Raw genomic sequence first — 21,652 nt, 5'->3', positions numbered from 1 at the left:
CAATGACCTCTTTGAACTGGTCTGTGTCTGGACTAAGAAGATCTCTTTCTTTTGCGCTAACTTCTCCCTTATTATAATTTATTATTATAAGGTAATATTTTTTCTTTGTCTTGTTCCAATGAAGGCTTTAAACTAAACTAGAGCTCTTTAGCTAAAATATTAAGCAAGTTACAGACTTTTTAAAGACTCAAGTCCTCCAACGTTTTTGGCCTTCTTTTATCCATCAGCAGCTTTTGCTTAATTTTTTACGGAATCTGTCATGTGCAAGCATGTTAATCGAACAATACAATATTAAAAGTCATTTAGTTTTTTGTCATTTTCATTTCACAAGTACTTTTTGCATTTTTTCTGTCTATAAAATCCCTAGGTAACCCAGGGTACTTTGGGTAGAAAAGTATAACTGTTGATTTGTGCAGGTTCAGTAGTTAAAAGTTAAATCTCAGGTTTTTCTTGTTAAATCTTGAATTAACTCGCGTTTGTGTATATAGCCTCAGAGGCCATGCGTGGCTCAACTCCACTAGACGTCGCTGCATCTTCTGTGATGGACAACAACGGTTTGGCTTTGGCCCTTGAGGAACCAGATCTGGAGAAGGTTTCATTTATCTCATTTATAGCAACTTTTTATTATTAAGTAACTTAACTGATGATTTATTTTTTATAACTTGAGATTATTTAAACTTTGTTCTTATCTTGTGTTCAGGTAGTAACTTACCTGGCAGGATGTGGTCTTCAGAGCTGTGCCATGCTGGTTGCCAAGGGTTACCCGGACCTGGGATGGAATCCAATAGAGGGAGAGCGTTATCTGTCCTTCTTGAGATTTGTTGTGTTCTGCAATGGTATGTTTGATTCTACTTATTTGATACTTTGTAAGCTGCAGTCACTAATTTAATCCCCTTTGTACAAAAGTTGAAACGTCTAACCTGGTCCAAACGTACATTGGTTGTTTATGAGATCCACGTCGTCTCATTCTGGAAGTGTTTCCGCAGGTGAGAGTGTGGAGGAAAATGCCAACGTGGTGGTGAAGCTGTTGATCCGACGCCCAGAGTGTTTCGGCCCGGCTCTGCGAGGAGAAGGAGGGCAGGGGCTGCTGGCGGCCATGAAGGAGGCCATCAAGATCTCTGAGGACCCAGCTCTGGACCTGCCCGAGACCACCGCTGGAGTCAATTCAGGGTCTTTATCTTCTTTCATCTTGAAATTGAAACTCATCACATAATCGTAGGGTCCTTGATAGACGCTATCAAGACGTATCGGAACCAGAAACGTTTCTTGCCAGTGTTGTAAACACGACATATGATTTATCTGTGGTGTCAGTACAGAATAAAAGAATAAAACAAAACAAGCAATAGAAAAATAGAACCAAGCACCCAGACAGTCATTCTGCAGCGCCAAGTGATCTTTGATAACACATGATCAGGATGTTTGTAGAAACTTCCTGGCCTGCAGTGAACATTTTTGTCCTGTTATTGTGTTTAAATGGCCCTAATCTGTTCATTACTTTTGCGTTTCATTAGTCTGTTGTGATATTTTAAGTAATAGTTGCTTATTTAGATTTGTACTACATTGATTTATAGTTAAAAGTCTTAGAGTTAAAGACTTATTTTTGTATTTCTACCTTTTCTTGTCTTTTTTAGGCAAAAAAAAAAACAACCATTTCATACAACCCTTTACCTAATATGATGATTATTATGATACACATATTAATATCTTTCTCTCTTAACATGCCTTGAAAGTAATTTACCAGCTACTAAAACAAATGACCAAAGTGTTTACATGGTTTGTAAATTTGTTCCAAGACTTTGTTAATCAGTTTTGCACTTCAAAGCTACTGTATTAGTAGATATTTAGTTTTTTTTTCATTCATGCTTGATATTATTTTTTACATCTTCCTATTATTTTTGCACATTTTTTAATTTCTTTTTAATAACCATATTTAGCTTATGTGGGTTTTTGAAATTATACCATACAAATTAGACTTTTTTCAACATTTTTAATTAAAATTAGCAGCAGATAATGAAAGGGAAAATAACGCTTTGGATGGTTCCCAGCAGCGCCAGTACATAATGTTGAATTGCACACCCCTGGTTAAGACGACGACAGGAACAGATATAAAAACATCTGAAATTGAAAACCTTTTTCATTAAAAATCTGAACGTAAAGGAATGTGTAAGAGATAAATTAAAGTGGTCGGCTTGGACGTTGTTTATCGCTCATTCTAGGATTGAATGCAGTCCACGGCCATTTTACATGACAGTAAAACCTCTAAATGTCACGTACAAGCTTATCAGAGTAACCACTGCAACAATCGATCCAAGCACTCCATTTTAAAATGTCTCCCTGTTTGCATCAATATGCAGAAGCTGTTTACACTCACTGCATTTTAATGGTCAGGCTTCTCATTGTCTGCAGCTTGTGGGAATAATAAAGGAATTCATTATGTTGGGTGTAGTGCAGTGTTAGGAGTTGTTATAGATGTTCCCAGAACCGTCTGTTCATCGCTCCTCTGTCGCTCGTAGACCTGTCTTATTAATCCAAAATATGGCTTCAAAGTATTGTAAGGTGACTCTTGTGTGTTCCAGGTCTGGTGATGATGAGGGAGAGATCATCCACATGGGAAACGCCATCATGTCCTTCTACTCGGCTCTTATTGACCTTTTAGGACGCTGCGCTCCCGAGATGCATGTGAGGATTCAGACTACTGAGATAATGGTTGCTTTAGCTAAATAAACCCAAAGACTTTAATATTGTCTATGAGGCCTCAAGTAGCACTAAAGATTATTTCCAAGAGTTCAGAAAAAGTATGGCTGAGGATCATGGTGCTTAATATTTAAGTAGTAAAGTTAATGCAGTGTGAGAAATGTGCTGATTTAAAATTTGAGCAGATAAAACATTAAAGAGAAGAATAAATGATGTGTTTCTCTACATATCTTACAATTAGTTTTTCAAAATAGTAGGAAGTTTTTGGAGTAGGGGGGAAATGCCTCAAATAAATACACTGAAACAAGAAATTACAAGAAGTTCTAAGAAAGAAAAATGTATGTAAATTAAATAATTAATAGGTAATAAAAAATATAAAAGTTAAACTACTTCAAACTACTCAATCTTTTGTATCCATACTTACTATTTTGAGCTGCTTTCATTAGTTTTAAAGCCAAATATCTCAAAACATCAGCTTTAAAAGCTGCTGGAGTCGACTGTATCCTCTCGTCGTCAATTCCGATATCTTGCCAGATTTTTATGTACATTTAGCTTCAGAGGACAGAATAACTGCTGTCTTCTAGCGGCCGGAAGATTCATTACAACAAAAAGAAATGAACAAATGGCGTAAATTCTTGTTAACAATGTTAATTGTAGAAATATATATATATATATATATTCACACAAATGAGTGAACTATAAACCATAAAAGCTAGGTAGTACATAAAATATTATGTGCAAGCCAAAAATTAAAATGTATGAATTCCATTTTTTTAAATAATCGATCCAGTTCTGACAAATCTCAACACATAGAAATGTTGCAATATATTGATATTTTCTAACACACCTACTCTTTAGGCTTCTTAGCTCCTCAATATTGAATACTTTTTAACACTACAGTTGGAGAATCTGTACAGGAAGTCTAACTAGACTCATGTCTATCAGCTCATCAACGCAGGTAAAGGAGAGGCCTTGCGTATACGAGCCATCCTGAGGTCTCTGGTTCCAACTACAGACCTGGTTGGCATCATCAGCATCCCCCTCAACATGCCCGTCGTCAACAAAGGTAGGCAATGTGGCTAAAAGAAAGATTTACATCTGCTACACCAACAGATTTGTGTTGCGATCACAATCCTGCCGTGTCCTGCTGAACTAACTGTTTATTTACGACCAAGACTAACATAACTGCTGCGCAAGTACCGCTGCCAAATGCACTGAATCATCTTGTATGAAGCCGGTAGAACGTCAGCAGTTTGTGCTCTGTGTTCAATATTTTGTTCATCGATCCTCCTGCTGACAAAAGGTGACGGCAGTTGATGACAAATGAAAACACTTCACAGGTCGGATCATGTCTTAAAAGCTCAAGCTTCTTATTTGTTCCACATCAGACGGCAGCGTGACCGAACCAGACATGTCGGCCTGTTTCTGTCCGGATCACAAGGCCCCCATGGTGCTCTTCTTAGACAGGGTGTATGGCATCGAGGACCAGAGCTTCCTTCTGCATCTGCTGGATGTTGGTTTCCTTCCTGATCTCAAATCCTCAGCCTCATTGGATACTGTGAGTGAATGTGAAGATGTGAACACATACATCCATGTGCCATGTGATCATTTTATTTGACATTTATTTCTTAAAATAAGTTACCTGCAGTCCAGGAGTGAGATCTGTGGATGGCATCAATCAACTCAAAACTGGAGTAGAATTTAAAAAGCAGACAGGAAAAAAAAGCTTTTTATGAAAAGAGTTATGAGAGAAATCTTCTGGGAAATATTTTCAAGTAATTAAAAAACAAACAAAAAATGTATTCTTTGTTTTAAGAACATCTTTGTTCTTAAAACAAGAAAATAAGTGTACATTTTGTTATTTCCCTTCCAAATAGGGTTTAATAGCAAATACTCAACTAACTCAAATATTTGAATGCTATGAGAGGAATCAACCAAGTGGATAAAAAGCTAACAAAAAAAACAATTCTTATTCTTATCATTTTTGTTTTAATTACTTCTCAGTTATTAAATGAAGAACACAAGTATACATTCCCTATTTTAATTCACTTAGAATAAATCACTTTTTAACTCTAATAATCAACTAAAAACTGGAGAAGTAGTAAATAGCAGACAAAAGATGCATAAAAGCTCAAACAAGATTTTGTTAGAGAAATTGTTGAGAGAAATTTGTCTTTAAACAAATGTGTTTGTGGAATTATTATTATAAGAACATCTTTGTTCATAAAAAAAGAGAATATTTATACATTTATTTTTTAATTAACTAAAAATAGGTTTTTAATTGTAAAAGATTTGAAATTTTCTTTGATCCTCGCAGGAAGTTCTGAGCACCACAGAGACGGCTCTAGCCATGAACAGGTACATCGGTTCCGCCCTGCTGCCTCTGCTGACCCGCTGTGCCGCCCTGTTCGCCAACACGGAACATTACACTCAGCTGGTGGACTCCACGCTTCACACCATCTATCGCCTCTCCAAAGGCCGTTCGCTCACCAAAGCCCAGAGAGACTCCATCGAGGAGTGTCTGCTGGCCATCTGCAAGTAAGACCTTCACTTCCTTTAGTTTGATCCTAACTTCAATGGATCTACTGGGTTCCACAGACACCTGAGACCCTCCATGATGCAGCAACTGCTGAGAAGGCTGGTGTTTGACGTCCCCATGCTCACAGAGTACTGCAAGATTCCTCTGACGGTAAGACTAGTGCATCCTGTCAACACCTTCTTTATTCTTCCTATCTCGCTGCGTCGAGCATTAGGAAAATACCGTTTGAACCCCTTCTATTTGTCATGTGACCCACCAGCTCCTGACAAACCACTATGAGCAGAATTGGAAGTACTACTGCCTGCCATCAGGGATGGGCACCTTTGGCATCGCCTCCGAGGAAGAGCTCATCCTCACCAAGAAACTCTTTTGGGGGATCCTGGATTCACTCTCTCAGAAGGTACTGGCATCACACTAGGATAATAATTGTGGCATCGTTCAAGTTTTTGCGATCAGGTTAATTTGATTAAAATAGTAATGACTGCAAAAACTGAAATGTAAACAGGTGTTCAAGTGTGTGCCGTTTAAAAACGTATATTGTGCTTTTTATTATCTTGAAATTCTGTTTATTGGTGTTTATATATATCCATCGTTATTTTTATTTTATGGTGATTTTATTATTAATTGTTTTTGTTATTATTTTGATTATTATTTTAAACACAAGTAAATCATGAAACTTTCTCTCCTCCTTGTGTGTTTGTGCTTGTTTTTGTGATATAAAAGTTCAAGATCTTCCGCTTTATATAATCATTCTCTAGCACAGATCTTAAATAAGACATTCTCGTAACTCTAGTCTCATCATTGAGATTATATTTTAAATATCAGTTAGGTCCTGATGATGCTGTCATGTGATTAAGTTCTAAATCAAAAAAGCAATTATTCAATTCTGCTTCGTGACTTCATCGGAAGCCTCTGTAGTCAGTGAAGTGAAAGCTCTATGACGTGCTTCATGTAGGAGTGTAGCCGAGGCAAAGCAAAAAAGATAAATCATTTATCAGCCTGTGACAGGCCACCGTTCTGTGCACTCTCTCCTAACTCCCAACAAGGATACAAAGTCTGTTCTTTGCTTTCTTCAGAAGTACGACCCGGAACTTTTCAAAATGGCCAACTCGTGCCTTTGTGCCATCGCCGGAGCCATCCCTCCCGACTTTGTGGACGCCAGTTTAGGAGCAACTCTGGAGAAGCAGGAGTCGGTTGATGCAAAAGGCGACTTTGAACCCAAACCAGTTAACACTGTCAAGTGAGTTGACCAGATCATCTAAACACACCTCAACTCTAATGCCTTTATCTCTGCAGTATATCACTACCTGAAAAACTTGATTACATTGCCAACAAATATGCAGAGCATTCCCATGACAAGTGGTGCTCGGAGAAGGTTGGTCTATGTGTCCTTTGAGCACAAACGACTCTGATTTGATCTGTCGTCAAGTAACACTCCAGTGTGTTTGTCGCAGGTTTCATCTGGCTGGAAACACGGAGACACTTTGAACGAACAGGTCAAGAGTCATCCTCTGCTCAAGCCTTACTCTGCCCTCAGTGAGAAGGTGTGTGTAAATCAAATCTTCTCTCATGGTTATTCACAATACATGAATCTCGTCAATTATGAACATTTGTTGTGTTCATTAACATATTTAACACCCCACAAACCTTATTTTAATTAGAATATATATTTGTATATATATATAAAATGGGTATATATTTATTTGCTACAATGTGCTCTTGCATAAAAATAGAGGGATTTATATGTTTTATAGCGAAATAAAGAGTATGTATACTTTGGTAATTAAGACGGATAATTACATTTTGGTTGTGTTTTTAAGGATTCTTATTTTCCAATAATCAGGATTTACAACACATACTTGCACTTGGTGCACTCCTTCTGTGTTGTGTAAGCAATTGCTGTAACCTTACTGCCATCTAATGTCCGAAAGAGCTCATTGCTTTTCCATTCAATATTTTTCTGCCCCTTTATCCAAGGTCTGTTTGGGGGAAATTGTTTATTTGCCCAGAGTCAAGCATGCAAGCTCCTTTTCTGTAACGGTCCAGACATCCTGAGAAGAAACCTATTTGGGCAACTTATTTCGAAGATCTTGTTTTCATCGTCACTACCATAAGTTGGTTGTTGGTGGTTGATTCATCGAGAGCTTTGATTTTTGCTCAGCTCCAAACAACAGATGATACAGTGATGTCATGTCTGAGGAAGCTGCAACGATCGTCTCGTGGAACTCGCATTGATTTCCATCAATGATTGTTAAAATGCTTGAAAATATAATTCATTTACATACTGGAAATACATGAAGGGAATGATGTTTTAGCCAGAGGTCAGTGGAGAGTTTAATGTACGGTTGATTTCAGGAGAGGGAAACGTACCGTTGGCCTGTGAAGGAGTCCTTGAAGAGCATGCTGGCCATGGGATGGAACATTGAGAGGACCAAAGAGGGAGAAGCTGTGTTCCAGCAGAGCGAGAAACAACGGAAGACTTCAGAGTCTCAGGTAAATTCTCTGGATTTCCCGGTTTGTTTCCTTTTCTGAGCCATTTTGTCCTTATTCCGCAGGTTAATGGATTCAGTCCTGCACCGATGGACCTGCGCAATGTGATACTGTCCCGAGAATTACAGGTAGACCATGTGACGGGTGTTTCTAAAGCTCTCGAGGCTTTGTTGTAAAACGTCATCAGATATCTATCTTTGACTCATGTCTGTCTCCAGAGCATGGTGGAAGTTGTTGCAGAAAACTACCACAACATCTGGGCCAAAAAGAAAAAAACAGAACTTGTCAGCAAAGGTTTGTGAACGCATGAGTGTACAGACTACTCTGATTCTGTCTTCTATGATGATAAACATGATGGATCGCACTCTCCAGGAGGAGGGACACACCCGCTGCTGGTTCCCTATGATACCCTGACTGCAAAGGAGAAGCACAGAGACAGAGAGAAAGCCCAGGAACTCTTTAAGTTCTTGCAGCTGAGTGGCTTCATCATCACAAGGTACTGAAACTAATGTCAGGATACCACGACAAATACCATTCTCTTGTCAACTGGAGAGACAGCTAACTCAGTTCACTGATCGGGGGTGAGACCAAGAGGGAGTGGTAGAGAAAGAAAGAAATTGTGTTAGAAAATGTCAGTTTTTGGACCTGTAAATCCAGGAGGTATAGTGTTCTGGACTTTAATGTATCCTTGAATGTTGTGACAGAGGCTTGAAGGATCTGGAACAGGAATCTTCATCCATGGAAAAACGTTTCGCTTTCAAGTTTGTTAAAAGGATGCTTAAATACGTCGACTCGGCGCAAGAGTTTATCGCACATCTCGGTATGTTTGTTTTTAAATGACATTCTCATTTTCAAGGCTAAGTAAAATCTAATTTCTCTTGGTTCAGAGGCGATGGCCACCAGTGGAAAGACAGACAAATCTCCTCATGACCAGGAAATCAAATTTTTTGCGAAGGTTGGTTTGTTATTTTGTAAGATACGGTTAATTTTTATAATAATTAAATCCAACTATCTGTTTATGTTTATTTCTCCAGGTGCTGCTACCACTGGTTGATCAGACCCTCAAGAACCACTGCCTCTACTTCCTGTCCACGCCCAGTAAGAACCTGAGCAGCTGCGGCTGCGCCTCCAACAAAGAGAAGGAGATGGTCACCAGGTATCACTGAACACTTGATTCTTTTCCTGCTCTTTCACTCCTCACCGTCTGTGTTTCCCTCTGCTCTGTCGTCTTTATTCTCAGTCTGTTCTGTAAGCTGGCAGCTCTTGTCAGACACAGGATCTCCCTCTTTGGTAAGCTCACCTGTCACTGGAAGATTTTTTATCTCTAAAATATCAATATTTGTGTGTAAGGGAGCGACTCTGCAATGATGGTGAGCTGTTTGCACATCCTCTCCAACACACTGGACACCAGGTAAGCACACATTAACTTCCATCAAATCTCTCTTCAGAGCAGTTTTAGAATCATCCACCGTTCTTACAGAACAGTGATGAAGTCGGGCGCGGAGCTGGTCAAAGCCGGGTTCAGAACTTTCTTTGAGAACGCTTCCGAGGACCTGGAGAAGCTGCTGGAGATGCTGAAACTGGGGAAGTTCATGCAGTCGCGAGCGCAGATGAAGAGCGTCAGTCAGAGCATCACCTATGTGACGGTGGCGCTGCTTCCCATCCTCACCGCCTTGTTCGAGCACATCAAAACCTACGAGTTCGGAGTCGACCTGCTCGGTGAGTGCAGAGGACGTGTATCTGTGATTGTTGAGAGGAACTTCTGCACCTTAGAAAATAAGAATGGCTGAGAATGACTGGCATGCAACTATTACTCCCCCTGTATACTGGCAATTTTATACTTATTTTTGGTTAATGTTGTTAAGAAATAATATGTATTATTTAAATTAACTAATTATTCGAATTCTTGATTTTCCCATATCAGATGATTATTCTGCTGTATTTGAGATTCAAGTTTTGCTGCAACCTTTAGTTTCAGGGCTGAATTTTACTTTTGTCTAAATAAAATTACGTTTAAATTCAGAAAATCTGTTAATGGTTGAATTAAGAAACCTAACGGAGGATTCTGTCTTCCAGTGGATGACGTGCAGCTCTCCTGCTACAGAATTCTCACCTGTTTCTATTCCCTGGGTACAGGAAAGAACATTTTTGTGGAGAGGTAACATGTGTTTGCTGCATGTAATACTAGAAAAATTCTTGTAATTTCATGTAAGTTTTACTTGTGTTTTGCCTAAAAGCAGTATTCCTGCGCAGCTAATGTGTACCTTGAATTAATGTTGTAAAAGGTTTGTTTTTATATTCTGTATCAAGTAATTATTATTACAGTCGGAGTCAAACTGCAAGTTGGAGTTTGATAAACAAAGAAAACGTGTTGATTTGTGTGAATTTAAGCGTGAAACGTATATGTATGTTTATTTCAGACATCTTCCAGCTTTCGGAGAAAGTCTGGCCACTCTGGTGGGAGCCATGCCAGTGGCCTTCCTGGAGCCCCATCTCAATGCCCACAATCCTCTGTCAGTCTTCAACACCAAGACTCCCAGAGAAAGAGCCAGTTAGTGTCTCCCTGTCTTATCAAACATCTTTCATTTGTTTATCTTTTTTGTAAAAGTGACAACGTCTGGTTCTTCGCTTCAGTCTTGAGCATGCCCGACACGGTGGAGGAGATGTGTCTAGAGATGCCTCGGCTGGACCGGCTGCTGAAAGATGTCAACGATGTTTCAGAGTCTGGAGCTCGATACAGTGACATGCCGCAAGTAAGGTTTTCTCCCCTGAGTGCAAATAATCCATACGTTTTGGTACGTGCGCCCCCAAGAGGTGGCGCGTTGCAATCACAAGGTGGGCGATTGGTGGGGAGAAAAAAAACACAATACATGGCCCTTTAAATACAAAACCTTCCTCATGTTTTTCATTTAAATAAATCATGATGAACCATAATTTGTTTCCTATTTGCCAGGTGTCTTTGAACGCAGCATTGTTGTTTCTTTCACATAAAATATTGTTACTTGCGACTTGTCTTTAAATATTTTTTCTCAAATGAAAGTGTAATTTTTCAGCCTATGCCATCCATGTTATTAACTGAGGCACAAAGTAACTTTTATGTTCGAAGTGGGGAAAAAAAAGGGGAAACCTTACGAGACCACTTGACAAGCTGTCATGCTTTTTTATTTTGGGCTCTATCTGTTTTCTATATCCGTATCTACATGTATCTATTTCTCTTTGTCTTGTCATGTTTTTTGCTGTCACATCACTGTGCAAAGTTGAGTAGAAATCTCTCTCACAGGTGATTGAAGTGATCCTGCCTATGTTGTGCAACTATCTGTCCTACTGGTGGGAAAAAGGTCCAGAAAACTCTCCCCCCAACACCGACTGCTGCACCATGGTGACCTCGGAACACCTCAGCATCATCCTGGGAAACATTCTCAAGATCCTCAACAACAACCTGGGAATAGACGATGCTCCCTGGATGAAGAGGATAGCAGGTAGGTGACTCTCGAGCAAGATTTAGAATTAATGTTTAGGACATTTTTTTTACGACGGAAACAAACTTCCAAGGTATAGTCGGTTAGTTTAACCACACAGGATAATTTCTGTTATGGATCATCTTTCTCTCTTCCTCCAGTCTACTCGCAGCCAATCATCTGCAAGGCCGGGGCAGATTTGCTGAGAACGCACTTTCTGCCGACGTTGGATAAACTCAAGAAGAAGACCGAGAAGGTACGTACTGAGAGGGAAAAGTGAATCCTACAGAGACCTTTTAAAAAAAACAAGCTGTCGCCGTAGGTTGTGTCTGAAGAGGAGCTGCTGAAGGCTGACAGCAAAGGAGACACCCAGGAAGCAGAGCTCATCATCCTGGACGAGTTTGCCGTCCTTTGCCGCGACCTCTACGCCTTCTACCCCATGCTCATCCGCTATGTGGACAACAACAGGTAATGAATGAACGCTGTCGTATCTCTTCAGGCAGTCAAGTGTCAGGTGCGTCCTCCAGGTCGAGGTGGTTGAAGGCTCCGGATGCAGACTCCACTGAGCTCTTCAGGATGGTGGCGGAGATCTTTATCCTCTGGTGCAAGTCTCATGTAGGTCTTAATACACGAACCACATCCATCAGAGTCACCGATCGTTCTTCTTTCTCTTCTCAGAACTTTAAGCGTGAAGAGCAAAACTTCGTGGTCCAGAATGAGATCAACAATTTGGGATTTTTGACAGGAGAAGGAAACACCAACATGTCCAAGGTATCGCCAAACAATGTTTTTTCCATAGGAAACACCTTCGTTTTAAATACTCCATCGACATCAACTTTAGATGAGGCAAAAAAGGTCAAAGCAATAAATGGAAAATTCATTTTCTTATTGAAATGTTGTTTGTTTAAGAACTAAAATATTTTTTAATAATGCAATTTAATGATTATATTTGAAAATAATTAATTTGGTTTTATAAATAATTTAATACAAAACTGTTAATATTTTTAAAATTAATTAATATCTTGCACATAGAGTTTTGTTATCACATACAAATAAATCCTTTAAATCTAAATCTAAATAGTTTTTATAATACTTTTTTTAAATTAATTCAAAATATATTGAATTAAGATCATTTAATCTGAATTATTGGAATCAACATTTCAAAACTCCATGTGTATAAAAAATTAATCTTTTTTAAAAAAAAAATTCAAAAAGAAAAACTAAAATTAAAAATATATATTAATGCTTTGAAAAAAAAAAAATTCTAAATGTTTAATTCATAAATACAATATTACCGTCTGTTCTATCTGCACTAATGGTCGAATAAGAGAAATTCAACATAATATGACGGTAAGGTTAATCAAACAGACATGAAAAGTCAAACCAATTTAATGAATTTAAACTATTTGACATATTATCATTAACAAACTTTCGTTATTCATTTTATCATTTATCATTATTGTCAATATGATTTAATAGCTTGAAGGGCAAACATGCACTTCTGCTCTTGCAGTCGATGCAGATTGGATACAAACCTGGCTGTTGACCTGTGAACGGATTAATATCGATGCCTGACGCTGTGATCGTTTCTGAAATGCAGTCAGGTGGGGACCAGGAGCGGAAGCACAAGCGTCGCCGTGGAGAGTATTACTCTATCCAGACCAGCTTGATCGTGGCGGCCCTGAAGAAGATGCTTCCCATCGGCCTAAACATGTGCACGCCGGGAGATCAGGAGCTCATCTCATTGGCTAAGATCCGCTACGGCCTGGTGAGCATGTGGGAAAAATGTTCAAAGAAAAATAATGTCTCTGAATGTTTGACCCCCCATGTTAGAAAGACACTGATGAAGAGGTGATGGAGCACCTGCGTCAGAACCTTCACCTGCAGGACAAAGTAATTGCGAAGTTGAAAGGTGTGTTCTGCAGAGTTTAACGATGACATGGTTTGCTGCAGTCTGATGACCCGGCGGTCAAGTGGCAGCTCAACCTCTACAGCGATGTGGTGGTGAAGAACGAAGAGCCGGTCAACACTGTTGTCCGGGTTCAGAGCATCTCCGCTGCCGTTTTCAATCTGGAGCAGGTACAGTGTTTAGGAATGGTTGAGCTTTCACACCTTCAGGTGGTCTATTTTGCTGCATCTCAGATGAAGTCGAGCAGCTCAGATGCCTCTCACGCTCTGTAGAAACCTTTTTATCTTGTAACTGAAAAAGGGGTTCCAAAAGATCAATGGGTCCAAATACCAGAGGTTTCAAACCTGCATCATGTTTGATCACGGACAGAGGAGGAACTCCATCTTTGATCAAGATCATCACATCAAATGTTCTCACTTAAATCAGGGGTCCCCAAAATGTATTGAACTGCTCTGGTTCTTTCTCAAACGTTTGTGTTTCAATAATTTGTACTAATTTCAGGTTTATTTTGTGAGTAAACTTGACTGAGACAAGTGTCTCGATGCCAAGAGTCACAGGATAATCTTTCTTCAGGGAAAAAGAAAACATATTTTTAAAAAAAATAGATTTTCATACCGTTATAATTCATTATAATTTATTTTTTTGAGTTTCCTCCTGTGCAGCTCAGGGGTTGGGGACCACTGATGTATATAATAATAACCAACATTATGTAAATTATATCTATAGTTAAGATAGTACACAAATCCACTGTGATCCACAAAATATTAAGCAACAAAATGAATTAATTAATAGAACTTGTCACTTACAGACTTTCAGAAAAAAAGGCTTTAGAGTTAAGTTTGAGACACATGATACAGAATTATGGCACTATAATAACATAATATACATACATAATAACTATAATAGCAAACAATAGATGTATATCTATATAAAAGGAAAATGTTTTTATGGATGGTGATAAAGTTAAACTCAAAATACACAAGTTTAGTGTAGAAACTGTACATATAAGGTACAAGTGGTGCTCTTATTTTTCTACATTTTGTATTGGGATTAATCACAGGTTCACTGTTGATTCAATTTGATGAATCAGCTTTAAGTAATGTTAATATTTTAATCCATATGATGACTATACTCTTCAAGTAGGCATCAAGTTTTGATTTTATTAAAAAGTTATTACAGTGCAAGCGATTCAAAAGAAGATCAACGCTGGTCACGAAGGACAGGAGAGGTTGTGTATGATTGCTAATTCAGGACCGGTGCTGAGAAATGTTGGCTAGAACTCATCACCAGATAATGGCTCTCATCTGAAGGAGAAATCCTGGGCTCTGATTAAAGCGAGTCTCCTTCTGCACAGGTGGAGCAGCCCCTGAGGAACAAGAAGTGTGTGTGGCAGAAGCTCCTGTCGAAGCAGCGTAAACGTGCGGTGGTGGCCTGCTTCCGCATGGCTCCTCTCTACAACCTGCCCAGGTGAGTCTCCCTCATGTCCAGAGCTCCGATGCTGGAAGAGTCAAGTGAAAATAAGCAAGTGGATTGTGTGCCCATGTTAACCCTTCATCCTCTCCCTAATGACATTCTCTCCTCTGTGTTTTTCTTTAATTTCTTGCGTAACACGCCCTCATCCCTCCCTCAGATACAAAAATAATAATTACTTCCTTAATGGCTATCGGGAGGTTTGGCTGGAGAGGGCGTTCAAAGCCTCCAGTTTTGACCGCCTGTTCTCCCTGCTGACGGTAAAGACACCACGGTGCTTCATTTCCCTCCATGCTCCGGGCCACGGACCAATCTCTGCCTGGCAACAGCTGCACTGATGATTCTGATTGGTCAGAAAGGACCGTTCATATTTCCATAAAAGAGCTTCTCAATTGATATAGACTGTCGTTGTTATATGTTTTCCTTTCAAATATGAGTCTCGTTGATGTGCCGATGAATTATGACCAGTCAGAAGAGCCAGTGGGCCGCACATTGATCAACTTCCTGCCTGATTGTCACACCTGCCCCCCCAACATCGCTCCTTCCTGTCTTCTCGACAAATCACCAGAATCCACCTTAATGTCATTCTACCTTTCACTCCACCCCCCCCTCCCATCCATTCACCCGCACCCCCCCAGGCATCGTGCCATCAACTTCTTCATCCCGTCCTATCAGAGACTTTGGATAGAGGCAGAGGAGTACTCCTTTGAGGAGAAGCTAGTACAGGATCTGGCAGTAAGTACCGGGAACACCTTGGTCTCAGACCTGCTTTGGCAATGCTTGACATGTAATGTCCTTCGGCTCCCGGCCTGCTGGGACATGGGAATGTGGGACCTCGATCGAAGCGCAGAGTTCCGTTTAGAGGTTGCATGATGGAGACAGTGGGGTAGATCAGCAAGAAGACTTTGTGTTGCTTCGTGTTGTCTTATGGGGCCAGTGGCATGCTTCAGTACTTCGGTCTTTAACGTTCACAGATCAAATTTAGTTTTGAACTGAAAGTCTTCTTTTCTATTAGCAAGTGGATTTGGTTTGGATTTTTTTTTTAACTTGGTGACTCTTCCAAACAAAAGTATTTGGGATCACTCACCTGGAGTGATGCACAAGATCAAGAGAGGTGAAGAAGAGAGTGCAGGCGGGGAGAAACTGTGTAGACGACAAGTATGTCCGAGTATGAATAGTTTGGTCGACCTGGTGAAGTGCGGCTCAGTTCTTCATGCCTTGTGCTTGAAATGAATTGCAGTCGTAGAATTTTTATTGTTATTGCAACATGTACAACAACAAAAGCGTCAGAGTGCATTATTAAATTTAGCATTTCAATCTTGAAAATGCCAGAGCATAATTTTTTAAATGTATACTTACATGTCAAAAACTACATAAAAAAATCATTCTACACATAACGCCTGTACCACAGAAATTAGAAATTATTTCAGATAATTTCGTCTTTCTCTCATGATATGAAACATGAAAATGATTCAGATTTTCATTTTAATACTAAGTGTCAAAATATTTCATAGCCATTTCAATGTTTTAGATTTCCTTAAATACTTTTAGTTGTAGTCTTTCATTTCTATCTTGTGAATATAATAATAATTTAGACGTGCCTCATTAAAATTTATTTTTTTTCTATTTTGTCATGTGTTATTTCACTGTATTTAAATTTGAGTGATTCTGATTTATTGATTGATTTATAGTCACAATCCTTAATTTATATTTGAAAAATAATCATTCAGATTATTATTTGTAGTATTTTTTATTTTTTTCATTAAAGTCCTTTACATGTTTTTTTTTACAAATCTATAATAACGGCAAATAAATGTCTAGATATAATTCATTGTTCAATCATTGTTTGATCACCCCTCATGATACTCCCGGTACTTGATATGATGACCAAGAATGTTGGAGATGGAAAGAAGCTAGAAAACTGTTGAGGTTTGTTGATGTAAAAAAAAGTACAGTTGTGACTAGAGGGTGATTTAGGTTGAAGGTGGAGAACTTGTTGAAAGGTGAGGGAAGAATGAACTGTTTATTTAGTGTAGATGTTTTTCTACCAGTTAAAATAATCTAATAAGAATAAATTCATTTAACTCATGGTATAATCGTTGATCTAGTTATACTTATGTTATCATTCAGGATTTGTATTTGATTTTGAAGTCTCTTGACAAACTCATTTCTCATCTTCCACCTCATCTCACCAAACACTTGCACCTGTTTGCTGTGGCATGCATGTGTCCGATGACCTCCCGTGGATCACCAGCAGGATCTCATCTGCATGAAGGCGTTAGATGAATGAGGTTTCTCTGGAGGGGGTTAAAGGGAACGTTCTAGCCCAGCAAGGACTTTTTCTACTGGTTTGTCACAAGATGTAGAAAAGCTAACAGGCTTGTGGACTCTGTAGAAAACACCCATGAAGATCGTGGACGAGGAAGAAGAAGAGGTGGCTGAGATTCAGCCCGACCCTCTGCACCAGCTCATCCTCCACTTCAGCCACAACGCCCTGACAGAGAGAAGGTCTGCCTCTCAAATCCTCTCGAGTCGTTCACTCAAACTCACTGTCATTGTTGGACTCTTGCAGTCACTTGGAAGAAGATCCTTTGTATATAGCGTACGCAGACATGATGGCAAAGGTAGCTTGAGCTCAGCTCAGAGTTGAGACAAATATGATGGAGTAACTTCTCATCGTGTCACAGAGCTGTGCAGAGGATGAAGAGGAAGAAGAGGAGGAAGGGAAAGAGAAGACGTTCGAGGTTAGCAATTGTTGGCTGAGGATCCATGCTTTGAGAGACTTGGTGACACCTTCTGCACTCATCAGGAAAAGGAGATGGAAAAGCAGAAGATCTTGTACCAGCAGGCTCGGCTACACGCTCGTGGAGCTGCTGAGATGGTTCTGCAGATGATCAGTGCCAGTAAAGGTAACGACGATACCATCTTGAGAAATATAAACTGATACTTATTGTCTGGCTTTATTTGGATTTTAAGGCTTTGGATACATTTCCGACAAAAGTCAAACAAATACTGTTTTATGAATGATTTTGAGCGAGACTCGCACTGCTGACTGGCCCTCTACCAAAATAAAATCCATTCCAGACTCATTTTCTCAACAACTTTCTCCTCGCTCCAAACCCGTTTTTCACCATCTGCTCTCTTTTCTTATACCCTCTCAGTGAACTCATCCTTGCAGCTGTGTGTAATCAGCAGTTTGTCAAGCATTTTTATGCCATATATCTTTAGATTTAGGAGCTTTTAGTTTAAAATTCAAAACGGTTCAACACAAAATTGTAAACGTAAATTATCGTATTTTAACACATTTGACTCATTGAATCTCCCATATGAAGCCTTTGAGTTTTTTTTAAAGTTGTTTTTTTACATTTGTAAATATGTTTACTTTCACTAGTTCAACAATTAAGTTAACTTATATATGTATAACAAAGTCAATGGGCTGCAATAAATCTGCTAAAAGGGGGACAAATGTAACCCTGGTAGCACTTTGTACAAGAGGTTTTTGGGTTTTCTTTTTTTTTTTTTAACCTGCCTCCAGCCACAGTACAGTTTATACAGAGATAAACATTAACTAAAACAGAAACGTATTCCATGTATCAAATTGGTGCTTTAGAGTCTCACACATGCAGAATTTTTTAATGTCTTCCCTTCTTTCTTTCGTCCTGCTCAGGACGTCTCGGTCCGATGGTGACCTGCACCCTTAAACTGGGCATCTCAATCCTAAATGGAGGCAATGTGCAAGTTCAGCAGGTGAGGACGACAAATCCAACCACGCCAGACGTCACATGCTTCACTGTTTTCTCCTGCTGTCCCCAGAAAATGCTTGATTATCTGAAGGAGAAGAGAGATGCAGGCTTTTTCAAGAGTCTGTCCGGACTGATGCAGTCTTGCAGGTAAGTTCCTCCATGATATCTTCCACTTAAAATGTCTACTTTTATGCATCAACATGTGTAGCCATGTTACACAATTAAAGCTATATTAAAGCAACACTATATAACATTTTCGAAATGTTTTTTATTTTTATATTGTCTTTAAAGATTGGTTTAGTTTAAACAGACTGAGTTCATAGCTGTTGTTTCAATGATGTTCTTCACTACATTATTTTTTCTGGACGACCACCAAAGAGTCTGTGAGTGTTACGTGGCCACTACTTTGCAGCAGTGGGTCAGAGACGGTGTTTTCATATGAAGTTTTGAGAAAGTTACCTCTGACATAAAAAAAGAAACTTGTAGCTTTCATCTTTTTTGTTTTTGTGAAATAGCAACATCGAAACCAGAATTTATAATGTTGCACTTGCACTTTTCCAACACCAGGGGTAGCCAGAAAAATATTTAAAACAAAATCTACGTATTGTGCCTTTAATGCACCTCACCACATATAAAAGTGAATTCATATGATTTCATTTCATTTGTAAAATAATTTGGAGTTAGATTCTTGCAGGTGTCATGATTCGGTGTGACCATGCTTCCCTCTAGTGTCCTGGACTTGAATGCGTTTGAGAGGCAAAACAAAGCAGAAGGACTTGGGATGGTGACAGAGGAAGGTTCAAGTAAGCAGACAATAATATCTTTTCTTTGATTCTCCTTCAGCTCCAGAGTTCCACAAAGAGATATGCTGAATCAATATGTTGAAAACTAATGCTGAACCATGCACTCAGATAGTTCCTGTGTAGGCTCTAGGCTCCTGATCTGTAGTCTGCCTTGGTAGATTGTATAATCAAAATTGAAAGCCATGAGAATTTTGATTATTGCTCTTAGTTTGCTGTGTTTTTAAAACATAGTTTAGAGTGTGTACCCTACAGCGTGGGAGTCCAATTGCGTACATGACATGGTCCAGCATTAAAAAAGCCAAACCTTTAACACTTTTTATGCATTCTGTCTTTTCATCCTCTAGTCTCCAACTGAACATCTCCATCAAGTTCTGTGTTTAACAAAATCACTGTGACTACTTTCGTCTCCGTAATAATTCAATCATGAGCGTAGAATGACTTTAACTGCACGGTCACTTTCAGTCCATTTCTCCTCTTATTGTAACTCTGTGTTTTTGTCTATCGTTTGTCTCCTTCCTCTCATATTCAAAAATAAATCCCATCGATGGCAGTCTACACTAAGCGGGGTAAATAACAACCTTAGCTCGTGCTGATACGGCTGTGCTTACATCCTGAATGTTACATCCCCCACTTCACTGCCTCACTCCTCTCCCTCTGTAGGAACACACAGCGCATGTTCGCTGATAGACTGGAATCCATTTCTGCTCGTACTTTGTGTCTCCATGTCCTCCATCGTAACATCTACTAATGCCAATCCTCTACCTACCGATGTGTTGCTTTGAGGCTCATCAGTGATGGTCTGTGGATCCTCCACAGTGTAAGCAAAGCTTTGTTTTGCTTTGGATGTGTGGCCCATTTCAAAAAGCTGGTCACCGTAGAGACGTCTAACTTTCACATGGTGTTCAATCGGTCCCTCCAGGATTGTGTTGCCCATTCTTAGTTGTTGACAAGATTGTCTGACTTTACAGAGAATTCCTAGATTCATTTCATATGATACTTTCAGCAGAAGAAGTGCAATGTTACAGAATAATGGGCTCAATTTAACTGTTTATTTTAAAATGAAACTCTGATTAGATGTTTTAAAGTTTATTTTTAATGATTTAAGTGTGTCTTAAATAGATGTTTGATTCTAATGTATCATCAGTGTCTGTTTGTACAAAACTATCTTTTCATTGAAATATTTACATTAGAAAATGATTCGCCCACTGAAAACTCCGATAAAATCTTGTTAACCATACCCACACTCACTCTGCTGTGATTGGCCAAACATCAAGGTTTGTCACCACGCGTCATCAATCCCAGAAGTCTCCACCTCAAAGGGACTCATTGTATAAACAAAACGGGCGTTTATTACAGCTAGCTGGAGAAGAAGTGAAGCCATTATTACGTCATAATGGACTCTGCTCTTGTAACCTCTCGTTCGCCCAGATTTCAGACGGGGTAAACATGGTCATGATGATAGACTTACTGCATCTTGTAGAGGAACAGCTACTTCTTGTAATATCTGTTTACTTCATAAAGTTGCTTTTTACACAGCTACTTCCTGTGTAGGCAACACACGTCTTCTTGCATGAATGACAAGTGGCTACCTCCTGTTGGTCGACACACACATGTTTGATGGTTGACATATAGCTACATCCTGCCCAAGGGTCACAACAATACTTTTTTTACGGTTGACATACGACTACTTCCTGTTTGGGTTACTTCCCACTGTGTGGCTCAGTACTTCCTTTCAGGTACCACGGGGCTACTTCCTGATCGGGGCAACATATAGCTACTTCGAATATATCTTTTTACGTGACATTCAGATTATTTCTGAGCCAGGTGTGTAATGTTGAGCTGTGTAGTGTTTCTCTGACACGGCATGTGTGGGCGTAAGTTAAGCTACATGTAACTTCAGCATGTAAAGTTTAGGACCGCTAACCTTGGTAAGTTGTTAAAGCAGCCATGAAGTGATCCTGGAGGGACTCCTCAGTACCGGCTTAATGAAGGATATTTGTCTGCTCCTCATGACATACTGTTCAGGCTGACTTCTGGCCTGCATGTGAAAGTTCTCAAACTTCGTCCAGCTTACCGAAATGTCCTAGTGTTTCATCGTCGTTGATTTAAGAGCATTTTCTTCCTTCAAGAAACTCTTTGGATTCAGTCAGAACTAAGGCTGGGCGATAAAACGACAACATATGAGACATGGACAGTATATACTTCGATAGCTTGCATTCATCCATGTTCCGACACACGCTATGAATATCTAGGGGGCGCCGCAGGGCTCCAGATCGTCACCAAATCTTCGCATTTTTAGTGAAAATCTGGTGACAGCGCTTGTAAAAATCTCACACGTAATTATTCTCGAATGATCCACACGTTTAAGAATCAGACGATGAATCTGAAACACTCGACAATAATCTTTCTAAAATGTTTGTTTACCATATTCTGTCCACGATGAGCTGAATAAACACTTTATGTTTTTTTATTTTGAGCTGATTGGAAGGTTTAGGAATTCTATGTTTAATAAAAAAAAATCACCGTTCACTTTTAGAAGTGACAAA

The 21,652-nt window shown here is 39.3% G+C and overlaps 1 protein-coding gene across 3 annotated transcripts in view; it reads left to right on the top strand.

Moving 5' to 3' along the window:
- Positions 1-21,652, top strand: part of ryr3 (ryanodine receptor 3) — an 89,298-nt gene that overhangs the window by 57,473 nt on the left and 10,173 nt on the right. For 2 of the 3 annotated variants that reach the window (XM_087805278.1, XM_087805277.1), the window contains 43 exons: positions 489-592; positions 701-836; positions 987-1,170; positions 2,577-2,679; positions 3,640-3,760; positions 4,083-4,252; positions 5,012-5,232; positions 5,293-5,383; positions 5,493-5,633; positions 6,310-6,473; positions 6,530-6,608; positions 6,688-6,777; positions 7,589-7,726; positions 7,789-7,851; positions 7,942-8,017; positions 8,096-8,219; positions 8,428-8,543; positions 8,611-8,678; positions 8,758-8,879; positions 8,964-9,013; positions 9,074-9,134; positions 9,204-9,442; positions 9,800-9,881; positions 10,144-10,274; positions 10,358-10,476; positions 11,004-11,202; positions 11,343-11,437; positions 11,504-11,649; positions 11,709-11,796; positions 11,860-11,952; positions 12,782-12,949; positions 13,015-13,074; positions 13,135-13,260; positions 14,445-14,557; positions 15,199-15,295; positions 16,956-17,068; positions 17,133-17,184; positions 17,248-17,304; positions 17,370-17,469; positions 18,228-18,307; positions 18,374-18,450; positions 19,033-19,106; positions 19,658-19,672. In XM_087805278.1, coding sequence (XP_087661404.1) covers positions 489-592; positions 701-836; positions 987-1,170; positions 2,577-2,679; positions 3,640-3,760; positions 4,083-4,252; positions 5,012-5,232; positions 5,293-5,383; positions 5,493-5,633; positions 6,310-6,473; positions 6,530-6,608; positions 6,688-6,777; positions 7,589-7,726; positions 7,789-7,851; positions 7,942-8,017; positions 8,096-8,219; positions 8,428-8,543; positions 8,611-8,678; positions 8,758-8,879; positions 8,964-9,013; positions 9,074-9,134; positions 9,204-9,442; positions 9,800-9,881; positions 10,144-10,274; positions 10,358-10,476; positions 11,004-11,202; positions 11,343-11,437; positions 11,504-11,649; positions 11,709-11,796; positions 11,860-11,952; positions 12,782-12,949; positions 13,015-13,074; positions 13,135-13,260; positions 14,445-14,557; positions 15,199-15,295; positions 16,956-17,068; positions 17,133-17,184; positions 17,248-17,304; positions 17,370-17,469; positions 18,228-18,307; positions 18,374-18,450; positions 19,033-19,106; positions 19,658-19,672 — 4,746 coding nt within the window. Of the gene's footprint in view, positions 1-488; positions 593-700; positions 837-986; positions 1,171-2,576; positions 2,680-3,639; positions 3,761-4,082; positions 4,253-5,011; positions 5,233-5,292; positions 5,384-5,492; positions 5,634-6,309; positions 6,474-6,529; positions 6,609-6,687; positions 6,778-7,588; positions 7,727-7,788; positions 7,852-7,941; positions 8,018-8,095; positions 8,220-8,427; positions 8,544-8,610; positions 8,679-8,757; positions 8,880-8,963; positions 9,014-9,073; positions 9,135-9,203; positions 9,443-9,799; positions 9,882-10,143; positions 10,275-10,357; positions 10,477-11,003; positions 11,203-11,342; positions 11,438-11,503; positions 11,650-11,708; positions 11,797-11,859; positions 11,953-12,781; positions 12,950-13,014; positions 13,075-13,134; positions 13,261-14,444; positions 14,558-14,720; positions 14,821-15,198; positions 15,296-16,955; positions 17,069-17,132; positions 17,185-17,247; positions 17,305-17,369; positions 17,470-18,227; positions 18,308-18,373; positions 18,451-19,032; positions 19,107-19,657; positions 19,673-21,652 lie in introns of all 3 variants that reach the window. The other variant, XM_087805279.1, reaches the window with a different exon arrangement.

Source organism: Callionymus lyra, chromosome 13, assembly GCF_982586985.1.
Source record: "Callionymus lyra chromosome 13, fCalLyr1.hap1.1, whole genome shotgun sequence".
Lineage (NCBI taxonomy): Eukaryota > Metazoa > Chordata > Actinopteri > Syngnathiformes > Callionymidae > Callionymus > Callionymus lyra.
The sequence above is the reverse complement of the archived record's forward strand: the minus strand, read 5'-3'. Positions and strand labels throughout refer to the sequence as shown.